The 27,885-nt window shown below is 50.9% G+C and overlaps 1 protein-coding gene across 1 annotated transcript in view; it reads left to right on the top strand.

Annotated features, from left to right (window-relative positions):
* The window catches only part of CDH23 (cadherin related 23), a 452,031-nt gene that overhangs the window by 97,532 nt on the left and 326,614 nt on the right, over positions 1 to 27,885 (top strand). The window contains exons 4-6 of the mRNA XM_059900605.1: positions 17,531 to 17,673; positions 18,372 to 18,419; positions 18,532 to 18,624. Of these exons, the coding sequence (XP_059756588.1) occupies positions 17,531 to 17,673; positions 18,372 to 18,419; positions 18,532 to 18,624 (284 nt within the window). The remainder of the gene's footprint in view (positions 1 to 17,530; positions 17,674 to 18,371; positions 18,420 to 18,531; positions 18,625 to 27,885) is intronic.

Below are 27,885 nucleotides of genomic sequence, written 5' to 3'. Positions count from 1 at the left end.
TTTATATTTGTTTTTAGTAAGCACTTAGGCTCACTACTTGTCTGGGGCCACTTTAAATTAAAATTTTTTGCTTAAGGATTTTTGGACACCCAGACAAGGTGAACTTGAACTGCAAATGCATCTGAGGGCGATCTCGTGGTTATGAATCCTTGAGGGCTGTACACCCCTTTCTATTCATCACCATGATTTCAGAGAGGCATTTTGGTTTCTTTCAAAGACTCCTAGTTTGTGTGGGGTACAGATTTATTTCTAGTCCACCCTTACACTAAGGGTGTGGTTCTTGCGGTCCCTGCTTTGGTGGGGATGGTTTTCTATTAGACTTCCTACCCTGAATAGGGCATGGTGGACCCTGGGCTTTTTTTCTCCTCTTCTTTGAGCCCTGGGGGCTCTGAAAATGAAAACTCAGGTTTACCTGGTTCAATAAATGGCCCTGAGGCCTCAGGTAGCCTCTCTGGGTTTCTTCCTTCACTTAGTATTTCTGGTCCAGGCCGAGCCTCTGAGAGGGCACTGCTGCGGGCAATGTGGCCTGGCTGCGGCCCACTCGGGCACCTTTAGACTTCTCCCCCAGTGCTGTCTTCCATCCAACACCCCTCACTCACCAGCTCCCTGCCCATGCACACCCCAGGAAACACAGTCACCTTGAGGTCCCCAGTCCAGTAAACAGACTTGCACGGTTTGGGGCACATAGTTGAAGTCCAACAAAATACCACCCTCTAAACTTGACCTGAGCCTCAGCACCTGTTTACCACGTAAGGGCTTTGAACCATAGTGATGGTGGTTAATTTGACTGAGTTGCCCTTGAAGGAATCAGTTTTTTTTTTTTAACAACCTAAACTAGGGTCACAGTCTATGTCCTTCATTTGTGATGCAGCTGGAAACATCACACTTTGTTCTCTGAGGTTGTCTTGCTATATTCTATACAGTTTGTGGGAGGAAGGGGGTACAGCAGAGTTGAGGCAAAAGAGCACTTAATCGTGACAGAAGAGAGCAGGATGTTAGTCCTAACTCCGTCACAGCATAGGGGACCTCGACCAGCCCCCTCCCAGCTGCAGGTCTCAGGGTCCCTGTAAGCAGCCTGAGGGCACTGCATGGTGTCTGAGACTCTGGGCAGCTCTGGTATTCTGTGATTCCCACTAGAGTCTAAGGACCCCCTTCCCCACGGGAGCGCAGCAGGTCCAGGGGGGCCGCACTCAGGGGCTCTTGGCCGCACTGTGCACAGCTCCCCGCGGTGCCACGTCGGCCTCGGGGAGAGGGGTGGGAAGGCGGCCAGTGCCTCCTGCATCTGCCTGGTGGGTGGTGGGAGACTGTCGCTGGCATCCTGCCACGCCCTCTGACCTGCTCTGGTGGGGAAGTGCTCCTCTGCCCCCTGACTGCCCAGCCCCAGGCCCTGTCGCAGTGAAGGACAGAGGGACCCAGAGGAGCTGAAATGCATGTCCTCTGCCTCCCTTTCTAGGCTTCTTGAAACACCGGCAGGTTTCAGAAATCAGTTTAAGAGGGGCGACTCTGCCAGAGAGAGTGAAAGAGGCCAGAGTCTTGCCCACAAGTTTCCGGAAGTGAATTACACCCCGATGTTCAGAGAATGGGGGCACTGAAAGCCATGGGGGGAGAAGTGTGGGTGCCAGTCTCCGTGCAGTACCTTGGCTAAGTGGCAAGGGGACCCCTCTGCAGCCCACCCTCAACTCTTCACTTACTTGTTGCCACCTCTCGTCCACCAGTGATCACCATTTCCACCACGTGGGGCCTGAGAGCTTCCAGCTCTGTCCACAGGGGGCGGGGAGGAAGAATCTTGATTCCAATGCGAAGAGGACCTCCGAGGACTCCAGGAGTTTGCCCTCGGCCTAATTAAAAGATAAACATACCCAATCAACAATATCCTCCCAGCCAGGCAGTCATCAGGCAGGTGGGCACTGGGAAAGCTGTCTGGCTCATACTCTCTTTTCTCTGCTCCTCAAACAAAGGCAGCAAGACACTCCTTGGGATGTGCCTAGTAGAACTTGGGGATGGAGTCCTTGGCATGGCTTTTAGCATTACAAGAACCACACTCCTGCAAACTCTAGAACCAGATTGCCTAATGTTTATACAGCGATGCATCCCTTCATCCATTGATTGATTCATTCACTCACTCAGCTGCTCAGTAGACACTAACCAAGGGCCTGTCCTGCGCCAGGCACTGGACGAGGATCTGGGGATCCAGCAGGGAACAGGGTCACATTCCCTGCCCTCAGGCCTGCTCACTGTCAGGTGGGAGAGTCAGACTGGAAGATCAGCCGCTCGTTAGGACGCAGGGTGCAAAGTGCTTTGGTTGGGGTCTGCTGTGGGAGAATCAAAGCCTCTATGGGATGTCTGGCATTTATGAAGTGCTTCCTCTTCTGTTGTCTGGCTTGGGCCTTGCCGCAGCTTTCTAAGGCAGGAGCAAGGCCAGTGAGGTGGCAAGGTTTGCTTAGATTACACAGATGGGGCCAGGAGTGGGACCTGGGCCTCTGACTCCATTTCCAGGAGCCCACACTGTACACCTCTGGACTCATCACTCAGCTGCGCAGAACCATAGTTTCTTCACTGTTAAGAGAATGTGTAGCCCCTGGACAGTCCCCTGCCTGGGGGTGTGGTGGTGAGGACGTGGAATGAACGGCCAGGAAAGCACTTTCTAAGTGTTGGGTATTGTGCACATATTTAGACTTATTATGATTATTCTCTCAGGTGTCAGGTGATCAGAATTTGGCCTGAGTGAAAAACATCTCCCCTGCCACCCAGCTAAGGAGGCCCGGGTTGCCTGTTTCATGAAGCAGTGATTTATAACCAGGCAGGGAGATGGGCAGAATCATCTAGAGGAGCTGTCTCAGACTCTGCACTCGTGTGTTCCCCCCCGTGACAGAGATTCTGATAGGCTCTTTGGATGAGAACAGCTTACTTGTTTATTTGTTCCTTTACTCATTTGTTCATTTGCTTATCCACCCATCCACCCACCCAAGAGAAGATATGCCTGAAGTAAAATCAGCCAGAAAACTTCCTGGCCCAATGTATCTCTCCAGTCATTATTTCCTGAACCACTGATGTCCTTTGAGATGCTCTTGGGAGAAAGGTATTCTTGGCAAAATAAATTTGGGGAAAGCTGTATCTTCTCTACCACCTTGTGGAGCTTCACAATGCACATTAATGTAATAAAGGCTCTGAGAGGTCCTGCAGGAAAGAAACCTATTTAAATTTTTTTAATGCAATATTCCCTAGACCTTCGCGTCCAAGGAATGCTTTATCATGGAGTATCCATTAGTATCCCTCCTCGGGAATTAATGATTCGTGAAATACACTTTGGGAAGCATCCCTTTAAGCACAAAATCTTTTTTTAATTATAATGACTTGCATGGAATATGCATAAGACCTATTTTGTATGCACCTGCCTCCTTACATAGGGATGAGTCATCATTCAGCACTTCCTCGGCACAGCATCGAGCACATCACCGCGAATAGCCGCGAATAGCATTCTCTGATGATGCAACGTCATTGACAGGAGCTAGAGAAGGGACTTGGAGTATTTTAAGTTTTCACTTTTCAGAGAGTTTTGATCTTTCCCTTTTGTGAGCAGCAGAAGCTGTTGATAATTGCTTCTTATTATTGTTCACATACCTGCTTGAGATGTCTATAAATTGAAAAAGCAAAGAACCAGTCTGATTATAATTGTATGTAAAGTAAGGGTAAACAGGCTCTGAGTGAGGACCTGACCATAACTCTTTTTCATAATGCGCTTGAAATTTGGTGCATGGATTTTGTACCATGACTTTTAGCTGCTCAAAGACCTTTGGGGCTAATTTCTTACTTTTCGTCTATGTTCTGGATAAGTGAATACATGGGATGTGACTCTTGGATATATGGAGTGTTACTAAATCCCCAGTAGAGGACAGGCCCCTGTGAATCATTTGGGGCCAGTACTGAATAAGAACACTGTTTTCAAGGTCAGCTGGTCCTGGATTTGAATTCTGACTCCACCTCTTTTTAGCTGTGTGATCTTGGGCAAGCTGCTAAACCTCTCTGAGACCCAGTCTCATTTGAGTGTGGGAATACCTTTCTCACAGGTTTCTGGTAGGTATTAAATGAAATTGAGCCTGTGAAGTGCTTAACAGAGTGCCCATCAAACAGTAGGTGCTCAATGAATGGTATCTAGTGGCAAGGCCAGGACTAGGGTGAGACAAGCCAGGTGCCCAGGGCACAAAAACTGGGGGGATGCTCTGGGACTTGTGCAAGTAGAGGGTCAGCACTGAGAGGGAATGCCACCTTAAATTTTGCATCCCGTGTGCCTCTCTTGTCTCATGCCCTTGCTAAGTGGGATGCTGTCACCCCACAGTTGTTCTCAGAGACCGAGGGCCTGGGAGGCCTCTGATTAGATGAAGCGACCCATGCTCACCTAGAGAACGAGCCCACCACCTGTAACGGCTTCCCCCACCTGAAGCGGCAGGTATGCCCGCTAAAAGGACTGGCCCCAGATGAATAAAGGCATACCTGTGGATAGATGGGACGGGGGATAAGACGAGCGGGAAAGCTTGCTCACCTGGACCCTCCAAGGTCAGGAACCACTACGGTGAGCCCCCCACCAGCCCCTGAGTAGGAGCAGGGCCTCTGCCACCTGGGCTGGACCCCACTTCCCTGGCAAAACTTTTAAAAACACAAACAGTGGCAAGAGCAGCATTTGCATAAATCTCATTAGAAAAAGTGCAAGTTTCATAAATCTTGTGATAAATTAGTGCGTTATCATTCTCAAAGTGATGTATTAATTTTAGGGCAAAATGAATGGTGCTGTGATCATTGTGGGTAATTATGAGTCTTCTCAAAGAGGAAGTGATTTCTAGAGGGACTTGTCTGGCCTCCTTCTCAGTGGGAGGCGGGAGGGGGAGCAGGGATGAGGGGAAAGGTGTCTTTCTCACCTGCTTTTCTGCTTGCACCTTAGTTTCTTAGTCTCCTTTCCTGCTATTTAGAGGTGAAAAGAAGCAGCCCCTTGGGTTTGGGGACACAGGAAGGTATGAGATTCTGAAGCCAGGCCCTAAGGTCCAAATTCCCTTTGAAAAGAATTTTAATTGACTGGGACCCAAGCGCATGGAAGTTCTAACCCTGTGGTTCTCAAAGCTGTGGTTCCAGACCAGCAGCCTTAGCATCACCTAGGAACTTGTTAGAAATGCAGATTCTGAACCAGGAACTCTGGCAGGGGCCTGTGAATCTGCATTTTAAACAAGCCCTCCTGATGATGCTGATGAAGGCTCAAGTTTGAGAACCTTTACTCTAACGCAGTGATTCTCTATTGGCTGCACACTGGAATCACTTGGGGGAATTATAGCAAAATACTGATGTCTGGGCCCTGGACTAGACCAATTAATTAAAACAGAACCCTTAGGGAGTAGGGCTGGGGCATCCTTATTTTTAGAAGCTCCCTAGGTGATGCTAATATGAAATCAGGTTGAGGTTCACTGCTTTAAAACCATGTATTTACTTCTTTTTTTTTAATATTGGGACTTGGAAAAATTTGAACATGGGAAGGGGCAACCGAGCAAATAATATTTTTCTTTTGCTGCCCCACCTGTGCAATTGGCCTGAGTGGAATGTGTCTGGGGGCACTGATGTAGCTAGGGACCCACACGTTTGAGGCTGTAGAGTCCCCTGGAGGAGGGTCATCAGGAATGGCTCCAGCTTCGCCAAGTGAAAACACCACCTAGATCAGTCATTCCCAATCTTGCCGGCACATTAGAACCACCTGGGGATTTAGACCTTTCCAAAGCCTGGCTGTACCCCAGCCCAGTTAATCACAGCCTTGGGATGTGGGACAAGGCACAGGGATTGTTTGAAAGCTCCAGGTGATTCCAGTGTGCTGACAAGTTTGGGGACCACTGACCTAGAGGTTTTCCTACATCGTAGTTTCTTGGATTAGTCCTGGAGATTGAAGGGATCTCAGGGATCATCTAGACCTTCGTTATCAACCTTGGCTGCCCTTTGGAATCATCTGGGGTTTTTTGTTTTTTGAGAATTCTGATGCTTGAGTCCCTTCCCCAAAAACTCTGATGCACTTAGTCTGGGGGGTACAGCTTAGCATCTGGAGTTGCAAAAATGCCACAGGTGATTCTGACATGTAGCGTGGCCTAAGACCCGCTGGACTGAAATACCCCATCATTTGCAGGAGAGGGAGGGGACACCCTGGAGATGCAGCCTGTCAGCAGAGCCTGGCCTCGCTGTGGCTGCTCTCACCGGGGGGCTGTGCTGATGGGTGACAGTGGCATGGCTCATTCTGAGCTAGGGAAATGTGAGTGTTGACAGGGTGCGTGAGAGGCAGGAGGGAAGCACCGGGTCCCTCTGAGCAGGAAGGAATCAGCACGTGCCTGCAAGTGTTTGGATAATCTCTTCTAAGCCTTCAAGGGCTGGCAGTGCTCTGTTTATTTTAATGATAATGTCAAGTTCAATTTGCCATTATTTTTCCACATTTCCTTTTGTAAAGTTAATTGAACAGTTCAATGAATTGAAAAGTTTCAGGAGAAGGGAAAAAAATACCCACCCCACTATTATCACTGTTATTAAATCTGGTAACTACCACTTGGCTTTCCCGGCCCCCATAGGCCAGGGAGCTGCAGCAAGGACTCAGGAAGGTCAAACAGAATATTCCGGAGCCCCTTTATTCATGGCTATTTCATGCTCAGGCTGCTATTCTTGAGCAGAAAAGAATATCTGGTCTACCCTGGACCTGGGCTGTCAGCCCTGACGAGTCAGGCTCTTCCCAGCGTGTTTCAACCAGGTTGGAAAGCCTTGCCAGCTGGGGCTGGGTCATCTATGCCCTTCTGTCCTCCACAGTGCCTAGGACACAGTGTGGCAAACAGAACCACAATATTGTAGATATTTTAGCTGGACAGGACCTTAATGTGGTGCAGTGGAAAGAATACTGGGGAGCCCAGGACCCAGCTGAGTCTCAGCTCTGCCACCTGTAGCTATCAGCTGGGTGACCATGGACGCGTCACTGAGCTGCGCAGCCCCGCTCTCTTTGGCTTGTTGGCCTCATCAAGAATGTGAACTTGTGGCACGTGTACGGCTACCCTTTCCCCTACTCACGTCACGTGTCTCTAATGGGTCACAGCATCCTTTGCTCCTGAACAGAGGTTCAGCCTCGAAATCCTTCACCACACTGCCCACAAAACCATGACCTGGGGACCAGCCTGGCACCTGAGCTGAGACCCACTTGCCAAGTTGGATTCGATTCTCCCCAAGGACCTCTGTGCTTTGGCCATTGATGTCAGCCCCCTCATAGTGGCAGTGGGGAAAGGGGAAAGGGAGGCTCAGAGAGGTGAATGACTTGCCCACGGTCACACAGGAAGTCGTGGCTGAACGCCATCCAGTGCCAGCCTTGTTAGTTCTAAGCCCCACTGCTTCTCTCTGTCTTAATAAAGGGACTTCACACTGAAGCTGCCTTCCTCTTGAAACTTCTGTGTCCTTTGATCCTATGCCCCGAGTGCCTCCCCTTGCCAAGTGCTCATCCTCGGGGTCACAGCCCATGAACCAGGGGGAAGGGTAGGAACACAGTTCTTCCTCCATCCAGGCTGTGACTAGACCCCAAACCCATGCTCACGCTTCCCAAACGTGCCTGTGAAAGGCCAGGAAAAGCATGTGGCATAAGAGGTATGTATGTAGGTCTGTTTTGTTCACTGCTGTATCACCAGTGCCTAGAGCAGTGCCCAGGACAGAGCAGGTGCTCAGGCGATGCTTGCCGACTGAATGAATGAAGGACTATAATTGCTGCATGGGGATTAGAAGGGTCACCGAACAATCCTAGCTCTGCCTTGTGTGAGCTGTGTGACTTTAGGCAAGTAGCAACCTCTCTGTGATTCATAAGCTTATAGGGGCTTAGAGCACGTTGGTGTCTGCTGCCAGGCGAGGCAGCCCTTGGCGATGATGGCTCTATCGCGGTTGTGCCAGAAGCAGAACAGCTCTGGGATTCTGAGACTTAGGGCCAGGTCCCTCAAATATTTAATGTCTGATCTTTGCTCTTGTGCTTTATTACTTTCAAATAAACGTAGCTCCTATCCTTCCCCGCCACCAAAGTCTCTGAGCTTATATCACTCTGTTCTGTTTAATGCCTCTCTCTGTTCTGCTGAATTAGCCTGTCACCTTAGCCATCAGGCACCTGTGTGCCCAGATGAGCCAGCTGCCCCTTCTCCGACTCTCAGGAGGAACTCGCCATCTTCCTGGCTGGTGATAAGTGGGCTGTGGAAAGCCAGGGTAATGGAGGGGAGGCCCCATAGTCTGTGCCTCAAGGGTGCTCACCTTCAGGCCAGCCAAGTAACCCAGGAGTCCAGAGCAGCCTAAAACATGGAGGGGGCCTGGGGGTCTCCCTGGCAGCAGTCTCCCTGGGGGTCTCCCTGGAGCAAGGAGAGGGAAGCCTCAGCTTGGGGCTCAGTAAAAGGCTTTTTGATAAAACTGTGATGGCGGTGGAGGGAACGTGAATTCTGAGTCAGACAGACTTGGGTTCAAATCCTTGTTCTGCTACCTCCCAGCTATGTGATCTTGGGTAGGTTATTTTACCCCTTTGAGCCTCAGTTTTCTCGTCTGTGTAGTGGGGATGCTAACTTCTCTCTCTGGGACCATAGTGAGAAATCGATGACAGAGAATGAATGAAAACCACTGAGTTCTAACTGAATGCTAGTTTCTTTCCCCCAAGCACTTCGTGCCATCTACACTGAGTGGACGGAGCTGTAGGAGAGAGAGGACGTGAAGAGAGCCTGTGGGCTCTGGAGACAGAGACAGTTCCTTTATCCGGACAAGGGTGTTCTGATGAACGTGAGGGCGTCGGCCAATGCAGGGCAGGCTTGGAGAGAGGGGGCCGCCACACATCTCACTGAGGCGTACATGGGGCCCAGGACCACAAAATAACCCCCAAAGTTGGCTTCCCTGAGGTCAGACCAAGTTCAGGACCCCAGGGCATTAGAGGGAAGAAGCCTGACTGAAGCCAGGAGAGTGGGGAGGGGAAACCTAAGACAAATGAGATTATTCCCAGGAATCAAGGCACTTCACTGGCCTGTCTGATCCCAGAGGGGAAACAAATGAGATTGCAGGCTCCAAGGCCAGCCCAGGCTCTACGGGGCTCATCTCAGGGGAGAGGGGGAAGGCAGCAGCCCCTGGCTCCGGCAGAGACTAAGGCGGAGCAGCTAGGTCCCTCCGGACCACGGGTTGGGGGTGAGGGGGTTTCCTCCCTGAAGGGGGTGGGGCTTGTGCAGGAGGCCATGGCCATGGGGCAGGGCAAGTGGTTATTCTCAGAAAGACCTGGGCACAACCCACGGCCTGTAATCTGGGGTTGGGGGCCTACTGTCTGCTACTCCTTGCTCAGCCACTCACCCATACACAGCTCTGTCTCAAGCAGCTGTCTTCCAGCCAGGACCCCTGATCCTCTCTGTAAAATGAGAAGGGGCTTTTTTTGGTTCTCATTTCCGCTGTAATTAGTCCTTGTTTCTGAGCTCACCTGTAGACTCTAAGTGTGATTCTCTCCCTCCTAAATGCCCTGAGCCTGATAAGAGCAGACTGCTAGATCCTTGGCCCCTGGTTGGGAAGGGACAGTAGATCACGGCTGATGTGAAGTCCTTTTAGGTCACAGATTGCAAAAGGTTTGCTCTCACATGCCTTTGAGGATTGACTAGTAGTGGCTGTATGGAACCCAGTGTTGTGAAGGATTCTGAAGTTGAATATAGACTCAACAGAAAAGGGAGCTGTGATTGATTAGTAATGTTTGCTTGGGTAGGGGAACGAATGGACCAGCTCCTCGGTCCCAAGAGATGAGCGATAGTTAATCACGGAGGGGTGGGAAGATTTGCCAAGCGTGTCCCAGAACATCAGCCTCTGCCTTCAAGGGGTGATGCCCGCTCCCTGCTGTGTAGAGGTACAGACAACAAATCAGGGAGATATTTATGACAGAGGTAGCATTTGAGGCATGCATTTAAGGGTGACCAGGATTTGAGAGGCAGTGAGAGGAGGAAGGGACTTCCAGGCTGAAGGAACAGCAGCAGCACAAGTATAGGAACAGGCGAGGCCCCGGTGTGATTGAGGGATGACAGTAGGGCTTTGGGCTGAGCCCAGAGGGTGTGGTGGAAACGTGACCGTGACCGGCCAGGGGGTTGAGGACAGGTTGGGAGGAGCATTGGCCATTCAGTAAGGAATTTTGTTTTACTTTTGTGTGAACTGTGGGAGGTGTCTAAGTAGGGTGTGGCACAATCAAAGGTTTGCCTTAAGAAGATGATACTGTAAGGAGGAAGCACGGTATACTCTCCTTACCCTTTATTCATTCTGTAGCACCCTCCCTGGGTTTGGGGAACATAGCTTTCATCCTTCCCCAATCCAAAACATAGAAATGAAATAAAAGGCCTTGCAGCCTGCCACTGCCCTTCCTGAGTTTCTGGCCCACCCCTGGTCTAGCAGGTAAAGACTCGCAGCTCCCCAGGAGTGCATGACATGCCCATCCCAGGCCTCACCCGTCAGTGCAAATAACAATAATAACAGTAACAGTCACCTCGGCAATCAGCATAGGCCCAGCAAGGCCACACAGGAAGCTATGATTGTCCACCCCTTGCCTGGAAGACGGATGTGGCCTGCTGCTAAGGAGCTGAGGCCACTGTGGTGGATGTGTCACCAGCCCTGTGCCTCCCAGGGAGGGGCATTCGAAGCCTGCTGAGCAGATCCCCACTCCCACTGGGGCCCCTGGCCTCCAGGACAGGGTTCACTGCCCGAGGATGGGGTACACTGCCAGGGATGGGGTACATGGCCCCCAAGATGGGGTACACTGCCCAGAATGGGGTACTTGGCCCCAGGGTAGGGTACTTGACCCCATGATGGAGTACATGGCCCCAGGATGGGGTACCTAGCTGCCAGGAAAGAGTACTTGGCCCCAAGAATAATGTGCATTGCCCCTCATGACCCCCAGGGTAGAGGTCATGGCCTCAGGATGGGGTACAGGGCTGTTCCTGAGAGAATGGACCACCAGCCAGTGCCCCGATATGATTCTACCTGCATCCAAACCCAGGTGCTTCAGGTTTGGACATTGGTAGGTTTTGATTATCTGTGCTTTTTCCTGTCCATTAGTGTACATAATTAAGAGTTAACTTGCTGTACCCTCTCCTCTTGTCGTGGCTCAGAGATCTTCATGACTCTGGGGGGGCTATCTTCTCCCGACACCCCTAGGCAGTTGGCAGCATTCATTTATTTACCCAATTACTATTTACTGAGTGCCTCCAGGATGCCAGCCCATGTTAGGCTTAGGGATACATCAGGGAACACGACAGGCCAGGCTGCTGCCCCCATGGAGCTAACACGAGTGTGTTTGTGTGGCAGATAGGGGGTTGGGGCAGGCAGTCAGCAAGTCAAGTGAGTAAACGAGATCATTTCAGAGGAGGGAGGGGCTGTGAAGGCAGTGACTTGGGGTGTGAGGACACAGTGATGAGACTTCTCTTTAGACAGACTCTACTTGTATGATGGAGTATTTGAGGAAGGCCTCTCCGAAAACGTAGCTCATGGCCTGAGAGGTGAATAACGAGTAGCATGTAGTGACCTAGGGTTGGAATATTCCTGGCAGAAGACACAACCAGGGCAAAGGCCCTGAGGCAGCGACAGAGTGTTCAGGATCAGAAAGAAGACCATGGCAGAGGCGGGTAAGCCCAGGGACCCCTTTGTGAGACGCAGTGGGAGGATTATCTCAGGTCAGGTCACTGGGGCCTTAGATGTGATCTGGTTTAAGTTTTGGTTTTTAAATCTTTCAATTGTGGTAAAATACACATAACCTAAAATTTACCATCTTAACCATTTTTAAGTATAGAGAATGTTAAGTACATTCACACCCTTGTGCAGCCAATCTCCAGAATTCTTTTCATCTTGTAGAACTAATACTGAACCCATTAAACAACAACTCCCAACCCTCCATCTCCACAGCCCCTGGCAACCACCCTTCTACATTCTGTCTCTATGAATTTGAACCCTCTAGGGACATCACGTAAGTGAAATAATACCAGTGTTTGTCTTTCTGTGACTGGCTTATCAGCATAGACTTAGCACAGTGTCCTCAAGTTTCATCCATGTTGTAGCATGTGTCTGAATTTCCTTCCTTTTTAAGGCTAAATAATTTCCATTGGCTGTAGATGCCACATCTTGTTTATCCATTCTTCCATCGATGGACACTTGGGTCGCTTCCACCTTTTGGCCATTGTGACTAATGCTGCTATGAACATAGGTGTACAGTGATTTAAGTTCTTTAAAGTTCCACTTTCCACCCATGAGGTTAGGCTGGGCCCTGACCTGGGTTGGGTTGGCACAGGGTGGAGGGGCCAGCCTCTCTGGGTTACCCGTCCGCTGAGGGTGGGGGAGGCCAAGAGCAGAGAGTCCTCCAGCAGCACTGACTGAACAGAGAGCCAAACGACCGAGCCTTTAAATCATCCTGGGTCCAGAGGAGCTTTTCTCTGCATCTAAAATGTGAGCCATAAACCAGGCTGACTTACAGGCAGTACTCACTGGTCCGGTTTGTTTATGGCCAGCATCCTTTCTGATTGGTTGATGCCTGTACTGTGGCCATTGTTAAATATTTGAATATCACCCTGCTATAAACCAGTCTCAGGCTGTGTGTCAGAGTCTCTTGCAGGGAGAATGGGAGCTGCTGTTTAAATGTTTAAACTCTGGGGTCCCCCCGCCAATCGAGGCAGCAGGGCTTGGGAATCTGTATTATAACAAGCACACTGGGTGATTCTGATACCACAGTCTTAGGAGGTCTTACGAAGCAGAAGCAGGCCTTGTGATGAGGATTCAAGTGCAAATTGTTTATGGGGAGGAGATTCCAGGAAACACAGGTCAGGGAGTAAGGACATGAGACTGGGAAGGAAAGGAAGCCATAAAGATGCTTCGTTAACCAAGTCACCTCTGTGGGCAAGTGGAGATGAGTCCCATGGGGGACCTCCAAGAGCCAGTGTGGAACACGGCCTGTGAGTTACCCCCCTGAGAGGTGAGGGAGCTGGGGCATTTTATCTACCAACTCTTTATCTGCCATCTTCCATCTGTCATTCATTGAGTGCTGCTACCAGGGGCATTAGTTCCCTGGCACTACTGGCTTGTCCTGTGTATGGTAGAGCAGTCTCTGATGGCCAGAACCCTTCAGACCTGGCAGCTGGAGGTCGGGCTGGTCTGTGTGACAATGGTATGTGCTAAGGCATAGCGGGCAGGGTACCAATAGGATCGGCTATGGAGGGCTGCCGAGCTCCCATCTCTCTACCATACAGCCCTGTGAAACATTGATTATCCTTCTTACCACTGAAAAGAACTCCAGGCCTCATTCATTGTTAGCGGAAATTTAAATGGTGTGATTACTATGAAAAACAATTAGGTGGTTCCTCAAAAAGTTTAACAAACATAGAGTTTCTATATGACCCAACAATTCCACTCCTAGGTATATACCCCCCTCCCCCAAATTGAAAACAGGTGTTCAAACAAAAACTTGTCCACAGGTATTCATAGCATCATTATTCACAATAGCCAAAAGGGGGAAACAACCCAAATGTCCATCAGCTGATGATATGGGTAAACAAAATATAGCATACCCATACAATGGAATATTACTCAGTCATAAAAAGGAATTAAATACTAATACATGTTACAAATGGATGATCCTTGAAAATATGCTGAGTAAAAAAAAAGCCAGCACTTATCATATGATTCTATTTACATGAAATATCCAGAACAGGCAAATCTGTAGAGATAAACAGTGGATTAGCAGTTGCCAGGGGCTGAGGGAAGAGGGAATGGGGAGGAATGCTAATGGGTATGGGTTTCCTTTTGGGGTGATGAAAATGTTCTGGAAACAGATAGTGGTGATGCTTACACCACATTGTGAATGTACCACATGCCACTGAATTGATTAAAATGATACATTTTATGTTATATATATTTTATCGCAATTAAAAAAAAAAAAAAAAAGAGCTCCAGGTATTGCACAGCCTGAGTTGCAGGGTATACTGTTTCCCAAGTGGGAAACAAACCCAGAGAGTGGTGTGTGTACCCCAGGATCCCACAGCCGGGATGGTTCTCCTGAGGGGCTGCTTCTGGGGGCACTGGGCAGGGGTTGGGCCCCACAGCTTGGCTTCATTCCTGTCTGAATGGTGCACACAGAGGTTGCTGGAAGCCTCCCTGATGGGGAAATGAGCTGCTTGTCCTGGAGAAGCCAAAGCCAGGCCCAGCTTCTACAGAATGGCAGGACAGTTGGGCGGGGGAGTATGTGCCCAGTGGGAAAATTGCGGGGCGTCTTGTCTTAAATATAAGATTAAATTGGCACCTTTAATTAGTACACTTAGAAAAGGTCACTAGCAATTACCTGGGACACAAAGAAGGCATGAGCAGGCAAGAGCCTGTGAGGAAGCCGAAAAGGACCATTTTGAGCAGCACATAATTGAGGGGAAAATGGATAAAAGTCCAGGAAATTACAGGGTGGGTGACAGCAGCTGATGGCCCCATCCCTGTCCTGCCCAGCGCCCCCCTTCTTGGGAGAGCCTGAACATCGAGCCTGAGAGAGCCATTTGGGATACTGGGCCAAGTTGTATGGCCTTGGCTGGAGGGTCAGTGTGGCCTTTCCGGAATCCCATCGGCCAGCTGGGAGCTTGGCCCCATATTCTCCACCTGGGTTGGGCCCTGAAGGAGGTTGGCAGGTGAGGTTTCCAGTCCAAGGGGCCGCCGTGGACTCATTGCTGTACTGGGGACAAGCAGGGCCCCCATGGGCCTCAGTTTCCTCATGTGGAATCTCCCCAAGGCCTTGGGAAGTAGCTCAGTGTTCCTCAAACTTTGCCACTAAAGGACCCCTGAGGGTATCAGAAAGGAAATGTGTGTCCCCGGCAGTCGGGGGGAGGCTGGAAATTCTTTCACAGTTTTAGGTTGTGTCTTTAAAAATGAATGAAATGTTATATTGTACTCCCATTATATTCCCATGTGTTTTAGAATAAAATGGTTGCATGTCACTGAGCTACACAGATGCTTTGAGAAGATGTGCTTGGTTTATCTATGACTTCACGTACCTCCTCCTTCCTCATCTAGGAAAGAGCACTGTACTGGGAGTCTCGAAACTTGTGTTTGAGTCCTGACGCTGTTGCTCACCACTGTACTTTGGGCAAATTACTAAATGCCTTCAGTTTCTCCATCTTTAAAATGGGAAGGTTGGGGTCCCCAAAAGGTCTCTGTTCCATGATTTCACTCCTCCTTCGCCTGCTTCTCACCTCCTCTCATCACCATGGATGCTGCCATGTCCTACTCTGCTGTGTGACCTTGGAGAGGCTACTTTGCCTTTCTGAGCCTCAACTTCCTAATCTGTATAATGGGTAGAATAATGGCTACCAAACAGAGTTGCTGAGAGGATTTAATGAGAGAACCCATGTGAATGGGCTAGCACCATGTCTGGCATATCATAAGAGCCTAATGATTGCCCAGTATCTTCCTTTTCTAAGTGTTGGGCTTCCACTTAGGGCCTGATAGGGTCACGTCCATAGAAGTCCTGAATCTTGAGTTCACATATCAAGTGTTGAGATTTGTAAGGCTGTGGAAACAAATGTGGGCACTGGGCCAGAATGCCTGGGCTTTGAAGTCCAGCTCTGCCCTTTGCTAATTGTGTGGACATGGTAAATTACTTAATCAATTTGTTACCTTATCTTCCCACAAGTGGGGAGAATAACAGGAAGAATTGAATTAGGTAGTACACAGAAATCCTTTAGCCCAGTATCTGAAATGTGGTTAGTGCTCCAAAATGTTAGCTCTCATTGTCATGTTAGAATTGTCTTTTAAAAGTTGACTTAGAAAAGCTCATCGACATTCTCTTCTAGATAAAATTCCCAGAGTTTAGAATCCTTCCTTCCTTAGCTATTAATAGATAATCAGAGCTATTCAGTAGATATGAGAGTCAGTATGTGGGAAAGAAAGAGTGTCTGTCTCATTTTATAAGGTAAATTGAGGCTTTAAAAGAAGGGATTTGCCAAAGGCCATGGTTCTAACCTAACTACTCCTTGAGAATCAGATGGAGACTATAGACCCTCTCTGCAGAAAATGACACACTGTACACTCAGAACATTTTGCACAGTTCCTGGCAGTTTAGGGACCTCTTGAAGCTAAGGTGACCGGCTGATCCAGTTGTCTGGGATGTCCTGGTTTTAGCACATATCCTGGGAAATGCCTCAGTCCTAGACAAACCAGGATGGTTGATCACCCTACCTGAAGCCTACCTTGTGAGGGGTGCTGTGAACCCCAGGAGAAGATGACCTACTCTAGGACTTCTTAGGCAGGGCTGTAGGCCAGGCATCCTGATGCCCAGGGTGGCCTCTGGCCAGGGCTTTGTTTCTTGGTGAAGGCAATGCCATAGTCCTCTGATTGAGGACAGGAGCTAGACTTTGTCACCCAGTTCTAGACTGGAGTTCCCTGAGGGTGCTCCAAATCTTCCTAACCTCTGTGTACTCTAGTGGTTACCATAAGGCCAGCACCTAATCACTGTTGAATGAATGCCAGGTTTTGTAAAATTTTCTGAATTAGAAAATATTGCTTTGTACTTTTTCTTTTTTGTTGTGAGATTTAAATATATTGAATGTACCACAGGTTTGTTCGTTTGCTGTTTTTAAATCTATCTGCCTAAAAAAAAAATCTGACTGTTCATGGACACTTTTTTTTTTTTTTTTGGTTTCCAGTTTTAGGCTATTATGAATAAAGCTTCCATGAACATTATTGTACCAGGAAAAAAAAAGAAAAAAGAAAATATTGCTTCCATTTGCAAAAGACAGAAATCCAACTCAACTTACTTAGGCAAAACCGGAAAAAAAAAAAAAAAATGAGGGGGTGATTTATTAGCTCATACAGCTGAGCAGTCCAGAGGGTGGAGCTAATTGCTAATCTCAGGTATAGTTGGCTGCAGACCCTCAAACCGTCAGGAATCTCTCTCCATGTACCATTTGGCTCTGTTTTCCTCCTTGTTGGCCTCGTCCTCAGGCAGGCTCTTCCTCTGGTGCCAAAGATGGCTGCCAGCAGGACCAATTTAGCAACCCCAGTGGAAGGAGAGCGACTCTTTCCCAGTTGTTCCAGCAGAAGTCCCAGGGTTGGCTTTGATTGGCTAGTTTGGGTCACATGCTCATCCCTGAACCAATCACTGTGACCAGGGAGATGGAGTGCTCTGAGTGGCTAGGGCTAAGTAGTGTGCCCATCTTGGAATGTAAGAATTGAAGGGTTGGGAGCTTGCACTCATCTGAGCCACTTGGAGGACTCCTCTAAATTAAGAAAAGAGGACAGGCAGAAGTCACAGAACGTGGTGAATGACAGTTCCCTGTTACACACTGTGACCAGTGGCCAGGGTGGAGGCAGGGAGCCCGGGACAGAGCCAAGGATGCGCAGGGGTCTTGCGGTAGTCAGTGGCCTGCTGGTGGTCTGTTGGGCGGCTGCTCCCCACAGGGACTCCGCCACCTGAGTAAGGCGCTGAAGAATGGACTAACCTCCCGTCTTTGCCCTCTGCTCTCTCCTGCGGGTAATTTAGGTTCCTCTGTGACCCAGTTGCTGGCCCGAGACATGGACAACGACCCCCTGGTGTTCGGCGTGTCTGGGGAGGAGGCCTCCCGCTTCTTTGCCGTGGAGCCTGACACGGGCGTGGTGTGGCTCCGGCAGCCGCTGGACAGAGAGGTATGACCCGCCGTGACCTCTGCCCCTGGCCTTCCCTAGGGAGGCAGAAGCACACACTGGGGGAGGATGGCTCGTCGTCTTCTGACCCTGAAGCAGCATCTTCCTGCCTGAATGGTGTCCCTCTTCCAAGGCCAGTACTGATGTCTGGACTTGGGGTTAGAATAGGGTGGTTTGGGGTGTCTCCAAGTAAGGGGCAACGCTGGATAGGCAAGAGGGACAGTGACCTCGGGTTCCTCCCCTGTAGAATAGCAGCTCCACGGAGTGTGCACATCTACACCCCCCAACAAATATTCCCCCAAAGGACGTTTTCCCGAGGCACAGGAATTGATGGCGGTAGCCCTTAGCAGATTAAGGTAAGAGTTTGAACAGAACCCCAACCCCTGTTTTCTCCTCACATTGAAGTGGCCCCAGAGGTGATTTGCTCAAGATCACACAGCAATTTAGAGACAGAGCCCAGATTAGAACAAGATTCCTGACTTCTAATCTACTGCTCTTTTATGGGAAGGATCCGTATTCTGAACCTACTTCCCCAACCCAGAAGGCAGTGCTTATTCTTTAGGGAAGCCTTCAGATATCCAGTCCCAGACCAGCTCCTGGGGCAATGCTGGAGGGTCTCCACCACCAAGCAGGGCTCCGGACTCAGGGCCTCAGCTCTCCTCTCTAACTCTGACCTCCTCCCTCCCTCCGTTTTCTTTCAGACCAAGTCGGAGTTCACGGTGGAGTTCTCTGTCAGCGACCACCAGGGGGTGAGTGTCCCCTAAGGCCCCTGCTTCCCTGGCAGGCGGGGTTCCTGAGCCCTTGGGTAGAAAGAGGCTGGAGGCTGATGCCGATGCTAGCTCCCCACTCTTGTCTTGCCAGGTGATCACGCGGAAGGTGAACATCCAGGTCGGGGACGTGAATGACAACGCACCCACGTTTCATAATCAGCCCTACAGTGTCCGCATCCCTGAGGTAGGGGCCCCCAGGGTCACACTTGAGGGACATTGGGGGCCTGCTGCTCTGGGGCCACCTGGGAGGAGGCTGATGCTGGGAAAAGGGCAGTTCCAGCTCCTCCTCTCCTGCCCACACCTCAGCCCAGGCACCAGCTCTGGTCAGGTTGGTGACTGAGCCGGCACCTCTGAGGGGCCTGTCTGCTGGTTGGGGAGAGCTGGTTGGTGGGAGCCTTGTGCCTGAGAGAGGGCCTGCCTTGGATGAGCCCTCCCAACTCCAGCCGGAGTCAGGGACAGGACGGAGGTTGGGAGGGGCAGGTTGCACCTTTTTTCCATTTACAGCCGGTGCGGGCCTTGGGCAGGTAGGTTGGCAGGCCTAACCCCAGGCCTCCCAGCTTTGGCTAGAACAAGTCCCCCAGGGTGCAAGGTGCATGCAGTACCTGGAACGGGCTTTCTTTCTTGAACCCTGTGCTGTCTTGCCGGCTTTCGGCTGCTTTGGGTTGTCTGTGTACTCAGTGTATTTTCATGAGTGCGTGTGGGTAAAACCAAGCCATTGCTGGTAATTGAAAAGTGCAAATTATTGCATTACGAACGGTTTGTTAATAAGCTGGCTGCTGGCTCCTGATGGCCCCAGGGTCCTCATTGCTTACTGTCCCTCTCCCCGGTGGCTGATGGCAGTCTTCTGGCCTGACAGCGATTCAAAGACCTTGAAGGTGGAGGGTAAAGAGCTTCTAACTGGGTGTCCCTCAGGCCTGCCCTCGGGGCTCTGGGTTGGGCGGCAGCAGTAAAGGTTTGGGGTGGGAATGATGGGAGATGGAATCCACTGGGCAGAGGCAGCCTGGCATCATGGCATTGGAGTGCTAGCCCCTTTATGTTATAGGTCATTGGATCAGGAAACTGAAAGAGCTTTAGAAAATATCTATTCAGTTTAATAGATGAGAAAAGTGAGGCTCAGTGTGGGAGAGTGACTTGCCGAAGGTCACACAGCTTTGACTTTGTGCCTCCTGACTCCCAGGGCAGCTTCACATTCCTCAGGGATAGATAAAGAAACCTGATCTCATGCCTCTAAGTTCCGGTTGCTGGCCCCCCTTACTCAGCTGTGAGCCAAGGGTCCTGTGCTTGTGCCAGACAGAGTGAAATAGGACAGATGTGCAGGTGGGACACACCAGAGGTACTCATGCCCTTCCCCTGATGGGGTGGGACATAGGGAGAGAGAGCCTGCAGTCCCAAGCATGGGGACATGGTGCCCTGAGCTGTGGCCGGTGTGCCCAGGACTGCAGCTTGGCTCCGGGCCCCCGCTCATTTGGAAGTCTCCCTAATTTAATTAAGGGTCTCTACGTGCCAGCCTGCACTCCAGGCCCGGGCTCAGGAACCAAGGGCACAGCTCGGAGTTAATGAGCCTTGGACCCATTGCTCAGCTGCCATCCTGGCAGGCATGGCTGCCCTGTGCCTTCCCTCATGGGGGGCAGCAAACAGCAGCAATAGCACGGGGATGAGGGGTCGCAACCCTGCTCCCCAGCCCTTGGGCCAGGGCCAGTCTTTTCCTCTCTCCCTTGCCAGGAGAAGATGTGACCTCCAACACCACCCTGTTGGAATCCCCCAGGATTCTCCAAAGGCCTCTGCCTCCAAGGAGAGAGCCTCTTCAGTCATTCATTTATTTAACAAATATTTATTGAGTGTCTGCTGTGGGCTTGGCGCTGTGCCAGGCTCTCACTGAACAGAGACCTGGGAGGCCAGAGGAATATGTAATGAGGGGAGCCAGAACCAGAGGCCAGAGACCCCAGGCCTAGCCCCTGCTCTGCTCCCAGATTGCTGGGTCCATTTGGGCATGTCACTTAACCTCTCTGGGCCATGGTCCTCCTTATCTAATAAAAACAGAGGACAGGTAGGATAAAATGGCCTGCCTCCTGCCCATCTGATGAGGAGAGGGTAGGCCAAGAGGGGCCGGCTGGAAGGACACACAGTCCTTGGAAGAAGGCCTGTGTGGTTTACTTGCTTGCATGTAAACCTCCCTATCGGGTCACTTCGGTGGCCTGATACTCGATGCCCTGCTCAGGCCTGCTCCGTGTGGCCAGTGGGGATGTGGTGTCAGCTGGATGGAGGCCTGGCCCCTCCTGACCCGAGGTGGCTTGGCGCTGACCAGCCCTGGCCTGGGGTGGTCACCTGAGCTAGAGCTTAGCTGCCTGGCTCAAGCCCCAGCTGGAGTACCAGGGAAGAGTCTGCTGTTCCTGGCCCAGAATTCAGGCAGGGGTCTCCTGCTTACATTGAAGTCACCCTGGAAACCCCAGGCCCTCGCCCTTGAGAAGCACAATGCAGTGAAAGAGGCCCTATGGATGTGAATAGGATGAGAATGCAAACGAGGGAGACAGGGGGCACTGCAGACCCTGTGAGGCATCAGTCTTGAGGGGTTGCCAGAGTGATCAGAGAAATCTCAACAGGCTTCCAGAAGGAGGTGGGTTTCCACGAGAAGCTCGCCAAGGTGAGCAGCGGAGCTCCTGTGTTGTATGGTGGGAAGAGGGAGACTGGAGGTCAAGACATCTGGGTTCTAGTCCTGATTGTGCCAGCAACTGGCTGGGTGAGACTTTAGACCTGTCACTGCCCCTCTGCTGGCTTCAACTCCAACAGCTGTTAAACTGGGGAGTTGGGCCAGGCCCCTTCCAGGACTGACATGCTGTGATCTGAGGAGGAATCCCAGCGGGAGTGGTTCCTTTCTTATCCTCCAGTACTTCATTATTCCTTGAGGGCTGGCAAAGACTTCCAGTGGCTGCCTCCATCCACTCAGCTCCTCTTTTGGTCGTCCTAGCCGCCTGCACACCATCCCTAACCTTCCCAACCTCCACTCCCCCCAGCCCTAGGGGCCCTGATAATGTTTGGGTCTGTTGTGTCCAAAACCCAGGGATAGGCGTGGGGAACAAGTTACAGGGAGGTAAATCTAGGTTTACATATGGAAGAACTTTCTAATGAGACCCACCCCACAATCTACTCCCCTGCCCTGCTGAGGATGTACTGAGCTCCCCATCCCTCAAGTTATACAAGCAGAAGCAGGAGAACACCGTGTTTCAGAAGTCATCTAGTACTGAGTGCCGGAGAGGTGATGAATCAGAGGCTCCCAAACATACCCCATCAGAATTTCCTGGGGGACTGTTAGGAGGCATATTCCTGGGCCCCTGCAATTCTTTTTTTTTTTTAAATTAATTAATTAATTTATTTATTTGGCTGTGTCGGGTCTTCGTTGCTGCGTGCAGGCTTTCTCTAGATGCCGCGAGCGGGGGCTACTCTTCGTTGCGGTGTGCGGGCTTCTCATTGTGATGGCTTCTCTTGTTGCGGAGCACAGGCTCTAGGCACATGGGCTTCAGTATTTGTGGCACACGGGCTCAGTAGTTGTGGCTCGCGGGCTCTAGAGCGCAGGCTCAGTAGTTGTGGCTCACGGGCTTAGTTGCTCTGCGGCATGTGGGATCTTCCCAGAGCAGGGCTCAAACCCATGTCCCCTGCATTGGCAGGCAGATTCTTAACCACTGCGCCACCAGGGAAGTCTGCCCCTGCAATTCTGAATCAGTATTTGGGGGACAGCTGGCCCAGGAAGCTGCATTTTTAACTCCATGGTAGCAGCAAGCCCTGGAGGATGATATCTGTGGCCCTCCCCATCAGAGGGTTTCTGAGAGGTGCTGGGGTAGCCCATCTTTGAGGAGAACTTTCAGCCTGTCAACAGCTGCCTAGAGACATCACCCATGGGGACCCACGTCCTCAGGCCTGGAATAGGAGCAGATGGGAAGCGGGTCAAGACCAGGCACTGCCCCTTTCCTGGGAGAAGCTCACCCGCCCCCTGCCCACCCAGCCCTGCCCCCTCTCCCTCTGAAAGCCCCTGCCTAAGCTGGGCAGGTGTGTTTTGGTTTGTTTGTTCTTGGTGCCCCTCCTGCCCACCCCTCTCCCCTCACTAAGCTGTTCTACATGTAATTATCCATTTTATCAGGGTGAAAGGCCCTGCAATTCACTTGTCGAAGCCCTAACGAGGCAGCGTGGATGCTTTCAAGTCCGTAAAGAAAAGGGAAATCCTGCTAGAATTGGCAACTTAATTCACCAAGCCAGCCTTGACAGACCTCATTAAGCCCCTGTGTATTCATTTCAGGCTAATGGCTGTCATGCTGACTGCTGTTTGATTTGCTGTAATAGACTTTTACGGCGTTCCAATTTGCTCAGACGTATTTGCCTGTGTCTGTGCCCAGTGACGCTGCTCCAGCACCTCTGTTAGGGGTGCGTGCCCACCTCGCTGACCTTCAGCGCTGCCCCACCCCCTGTGTCCCTCCTTCCGGCCCCGCCCCTCAGCCCTCCAGCTGTGCCCTGGGGAGGTGACCCTCGGGCCTGGGTGTTTGGGCAGGAGGATGGCATGAGGTTAGAAGCCAGATGGTGCCAGGTGGCTCCTCAGGTCAAGGAGGGCCTCTGAAGTGTCAGGGATGGCCATGTCATTGAAGTTCTGAGAAGTTCAGCCTCCTTAGCTGGGCAGTGGAGGCTTTTATCCATCTGCCCTCAACCTACCTTTCTCAACTTATCTTCTGGTATTCCTCCACACGAAACCTCCTGTCAGCCAAGGGGCTGATCCAGTGCCTCTGAGCGTGTGTCTGTGTCTCTCTTTTTTCTTCTAAAACACACTTTGTACTGTTCTAACTAGTACTGGAGTGTTTTCTTTCTTCTCTCAGCCTAACTCTATTCTGCCTATCCTACAAAGCCCAAATCTGATCCGCTGTGCTTTGATCCACTCAAATCGTTTGAAATGAACACAAACATTTGTTGAGCAGCTATGGAGCAGGGCCCAGGGGTTTTCAGCTGGCTTGGATGTGCAGGGTAGAAAAAACAGACTCTACTGTTTGCCAGCTGTACAACTTTGGAAGGAATCTAACCTTTATGGAGCTCAGTTTTCTTGTCTATAAGATGGGCAACAATATTTGCCTTGTGGGGTTATTGTGAGAGCTATAATAAGGCAGGTAGGAAAAGCCCTTAGCCCAGTTTGTGGCTCATAATACATTTTAGCCACACCATAAACTACAGAATTGAGCCACACTCAGTCACCATAAACTACTGGTGATTGAGACCAGGGCCTTTGTGCTCAGGGAAGGTAATTTTACAGAGAGAAAAACAAGTAAGTAGGTGTCTAACTATGTCTAAATGTATTAAATGCTATGGTAGCTTAGAATGTGCAAAGTAGGGTGGAAGGCGTAGACCTATGGAGGGGACTGTGGAAGGAGTGACCTGGTCTATATATGGGGGCTATTTGTTTGGGACCTTAGAGGATGAGTAGGAGTTTGTTAGTCAGAGAAGCAGATTATGTTGTCTCTGAATATCAGTACTTTCTGAGATCCTTTAGCTTCTTTTCATATATTGGAATTTCCCAAAGAGGGACATGAGCTCTAACTCCTGACCAGAGATCCTGCTGGGGCGGGACAGTGACTGTATAGGTGTGTGTGTCCCTTGCAGGTGCCCCCTGTTACCTTGTAGAAACAAAGCCAGGCTGGAAGTGGGCCTGGGCCCTCTGGGTCCCTCCCCAGTTTCTGTGATGGACAGGTCCTGCATAGATCTTTGTCACCCCTGGCTTCGGGTGACCAGCTGTAACGTGGGGATGAGGCTAGAAGTGGGGACGGGTGGTGCTGGGACCTGAGAGTCCTTGCCTGAGCCTCAAAGCTGGCTGGGGACAGGGTCGGAGCCAGAACCCAGGGCTCCTGGCGCTGGGTCCCACTAGGCCACACCATCTCTCCATGTCACTTAATAAAGACAAATGAAAGTTACTCCTTGTATATCCTTACTAGAGATGGGAAAACAGGGAGAAGAGTATTCCTGTCAATCTTTTGTCAATGAAACAAAGTAAATAATTCATTTCTCTAATGATAATAATAATTTGATGTTTTGTTGTAATTCAGAGCTTCCTATGTGCCCAATGCCATACTTCCAGTGTGGGAGCTCACTGAGTCCTCACCTCATGGGGTAGCCACTCATGTTCGCATTCTACAGATGTGGACGGGGAAGTAGAGAGGTTATATAAGTTGCCCAAAGCTAGGCAAGGATGGAGCCAGGATTCAGAGACAAGTCTGGTTATGGGTTCTCTGGCAGGTAGCTTCAATTCTACCTGCAAAATGGAAATAATTATATTGCCTTGCAAAATTGTTGTGAGGATTAAAGTGTATGGGACCATGTAAGAGAAGTACTTAGCATAGTACCCAGTGTAAATGCCCAATAAATGCTCATGGTTGTAGTTGTTGTTTGTATGTCCGTCTCTCCCGTCAGACAGAACAGGAACAGAGCTTGGTCACCTGTGTGTCCTCAGCACCCAGTCTAGGACCTGTCCCTTGGACGTGAACTTCACGAATGGGCAGAGCCCTGCTGCTTCCTGTGCCTCTTGTGTGGCTGGAAGGACAGCAGGAGCATTTATGCAAAGAGCTCGTCGCTGGTGCTCACTGATGCCCTCTGTTGCCTGCCAATTCCTGAATCTCAGCCATGCCATCCCATGTGCCGTGGGCATGTGGGGAGCCTGGAGTGGCCCAGAGCCTGAGGAGGTGGACTTGCCAAACTTACTAGCACCCACTGGGCCTTACAGCGGTGCCCCCAGCTGCCCTCCTCAAGGAGTGCCCATCAGATGCTGAAAGATTTATAAACTGCATCCCCAGGTTGCGGAGAGAGATGGGGGGTGAGGGGGACTTCCACTGGCTTGTGCCTGCCGTCCCCCCTGAGGTGTCAGCTCTGCTCATGAGAGTGTCATCTTCCACGCCAGGAGAGGCAGACCGTTGACAGGCCATATTAATTTATATCTCGGGGCCACGGTGCCCGGGGGCCCCCTCTGCATCTATAACCACCCACCTATTGATCTGGGAGAGGGAGGCCAATAAATCATTTCAGGGGCTCTGGATCCTGCTGGCCAGAGTCAGAGTAGTTTGTTCTAGCCAGGTGGCAACCCTGGGCCATGTCTCTCTGTCCCTTGGTGAGCAGCCGGTGCCTGTGCCTTTTCTGGTCTCCCCCTGCTATCAGCACAGTGACGGATACCTGGAACCCCTCCTTTCTCCCAGCAGGTGGGTGTCTCAGCCTGCATCAGCAAGGACAGCGAGCTTTGGGCTTGTAGCAATGAAGATATGCATATGGGCAAAGCAATAGGGCTGCCTATTTCTACAGTCTTGAGGTGGTGGGGTGTGTGTGTGCACTTATTTAAGTAATGTCTTCTCTATGTCCTAGTGTTTTCACTGTCTTTCATTTGTCCTCATGACAACTCTGTAAGTCAGGGGAAAGTTATTCTTCCCATTTTCAAGATGAGAGAAATTGAGGCCAATACAAGGTGACTGCTTTCCCTAAGTCCCCTGGCATCAGATATGCTTGCAACTAGAGCCATAGTCTTTCTCTCTCTCATTTTTCAGCATCTTTGCATGGGTCTTTTTGCAACTTTGCCATGACCTGCTGTGGTTTGCCAAATGTTGCCCAGGGAGACGAGCTGGGGACTCTGGGCTCCGAGCACAGGCTTCCTCCCATCCAAGGCTGGATGCTGTCACACAGGCCCATGCACAGGCTATGGGGGTTCAGTGGAGAAGTTTCACTCAGAGCCCACTGCCCACTGCCCACTGTCTGCAGTGAGGACCATCCTCAATGGTCAGGACCCAGCCATGGTCATAGCGATGCCCCTTCCGTGTGACCTGCAGGGTTAGTGTGCGCCCAGAGGTAGCCTCCAAGATTTCAGTCCCCAAATGTGCATGCAACACATTTTCGTGAGAAGCCAGAGACCCACACATGGGTAAATGCCAGGCTGCTCCGTCTGCCCGCAGGGAAGAGTCAACATCTTTCTGCCACCTCCTCCTTGGTCTTGGGTGCCCGGGAGGGAGTAAATGGAGTCCCACAAAACCCAGGCCCAGAGAGCTCAGCCTAGCCACACAGTCCGAAGCTCCTTGCTCCCTCCTCCGCCCTGTGGAGTGAAACCCAGGACCCCCCATCCCCCGAGATCCCTGTGGCAGCTCCTTCCATGCCCGTGGGGCGTGGCCAGGGCTGTGGGCACCCACCACCCCCCTCAACACGAGGAAAGAGGACAGTGTGGCAGCAGGAGACGGAAGGAGCCCAGATGTGATTGAAATTATTATTTTGTCTGAATGGTAATAATGTTTTTAATTACGTCGGTTTCCTCACCAATTCTCTCTGGGAGTCTTTGGGGGCCCATATAATTCCATTGCAATGACTGCAGGACCCTCTGCCATGAATATGAAGCAGGGGACTGTGTGTGGAGCCCAGCTCGTGTGCATTAGGGATTCTCTGGCACGTGCCGGGATACCTTTTATTGTGCCCCCCGCCCTTTAAATAAGGAACCTCTAAATGGAAGGAGATGATAGCTGCCTGCTGGAGATGTTCCCGCAGCATTGCTGGGCTGTCAGCCTCGTGCGCCGGAGTCCATCTGGCGTCTTTCATCTCCCTTTCTCTTTACTGTTCTCCTCTCCCCCGTGGTGGGGCCCTGTTGGAGGAAGGGTGTAAAACTCCTGCCTGCACCCCTTTTCCTCCAGGCAGTGAGGTTTCCTTAGACCTTGGGTGGGAGAACGGGTTTAGGAAACAGAGGGTTGAAGAAGGTCCCTTGTGCATCCAGGAGCAGCCGTGGCGTCACTGCGTCGTGAGAACCTGAGCCCCATCTGTGACACAGGGACCCTGGTCCCTACTGCAACACTGTGATGGAGGCAGGCACACATGGGCTCTCGCTCCACACTGGGAGGCCATGAACAAGGGGTTTAGCCTCCCGGAGCCTCTGTTTCTTCATCTATAAGGTAGGGATACATTGAGGTTGTTGTGAGAGTTCAATGAGAGCATGTGTATGAAGCAGCACATCCACAGGGTAGCTGATCGGCATTCCTGTTGTTTGAAAAGCTCCCAGAGAACTTCAGGAAAGTTGCTTGGAAGGCCAAGGATCTCGACAGGTAGGCTCCGTTGCTGTGGGCTGTTTGGTTGATATTGGGGTGTTAGTGGACAAGAAACTTACAGTCCAGTGGGAGACAGGAAACATGAGGAAAACATGAAACAAAGATGTGACAAGGAAACAATGGAAACAGAGTCACCTAGAAATAACTAGTAATAGGCAGAGAGCATTTCAAGCAGACTCCTTGAAACCAGCACCAGAAGGACCGTCGAGGTGACTCCATCCCACCACGCATTCTGCAGAGATCAACAAAGCCAGAGAGGGTCAAAGATTTGCCCAAGGCCACCTGGTAAATCAGAGGCAAACCACTGAAGACCTAACGTAACCAGGGAAGATGCTCAGGGAGACGGGTTGCAGACCCGT

Source organism: Balaenoptera ricei, chromosome 16, assembly GCF_028023285.1.
Source record: "Balaenoptera ricei isolate mBalRic1 chromosome 16, mBalRic1.hap2, whole genome shotgun sequence".
Classification (NCBI taxonomy): Eukaryota; Metazoa; Chordata; class Mammalia; order Artiodactyla; family Balaenopteridae; genus Balaenoptera; species Balaenoptera ricei.
The sequence above is the reverse complement of the archived record's forward strand: the minus strand, read 5'-3'. Positions and strand labels throughout refer to the sequence as shown.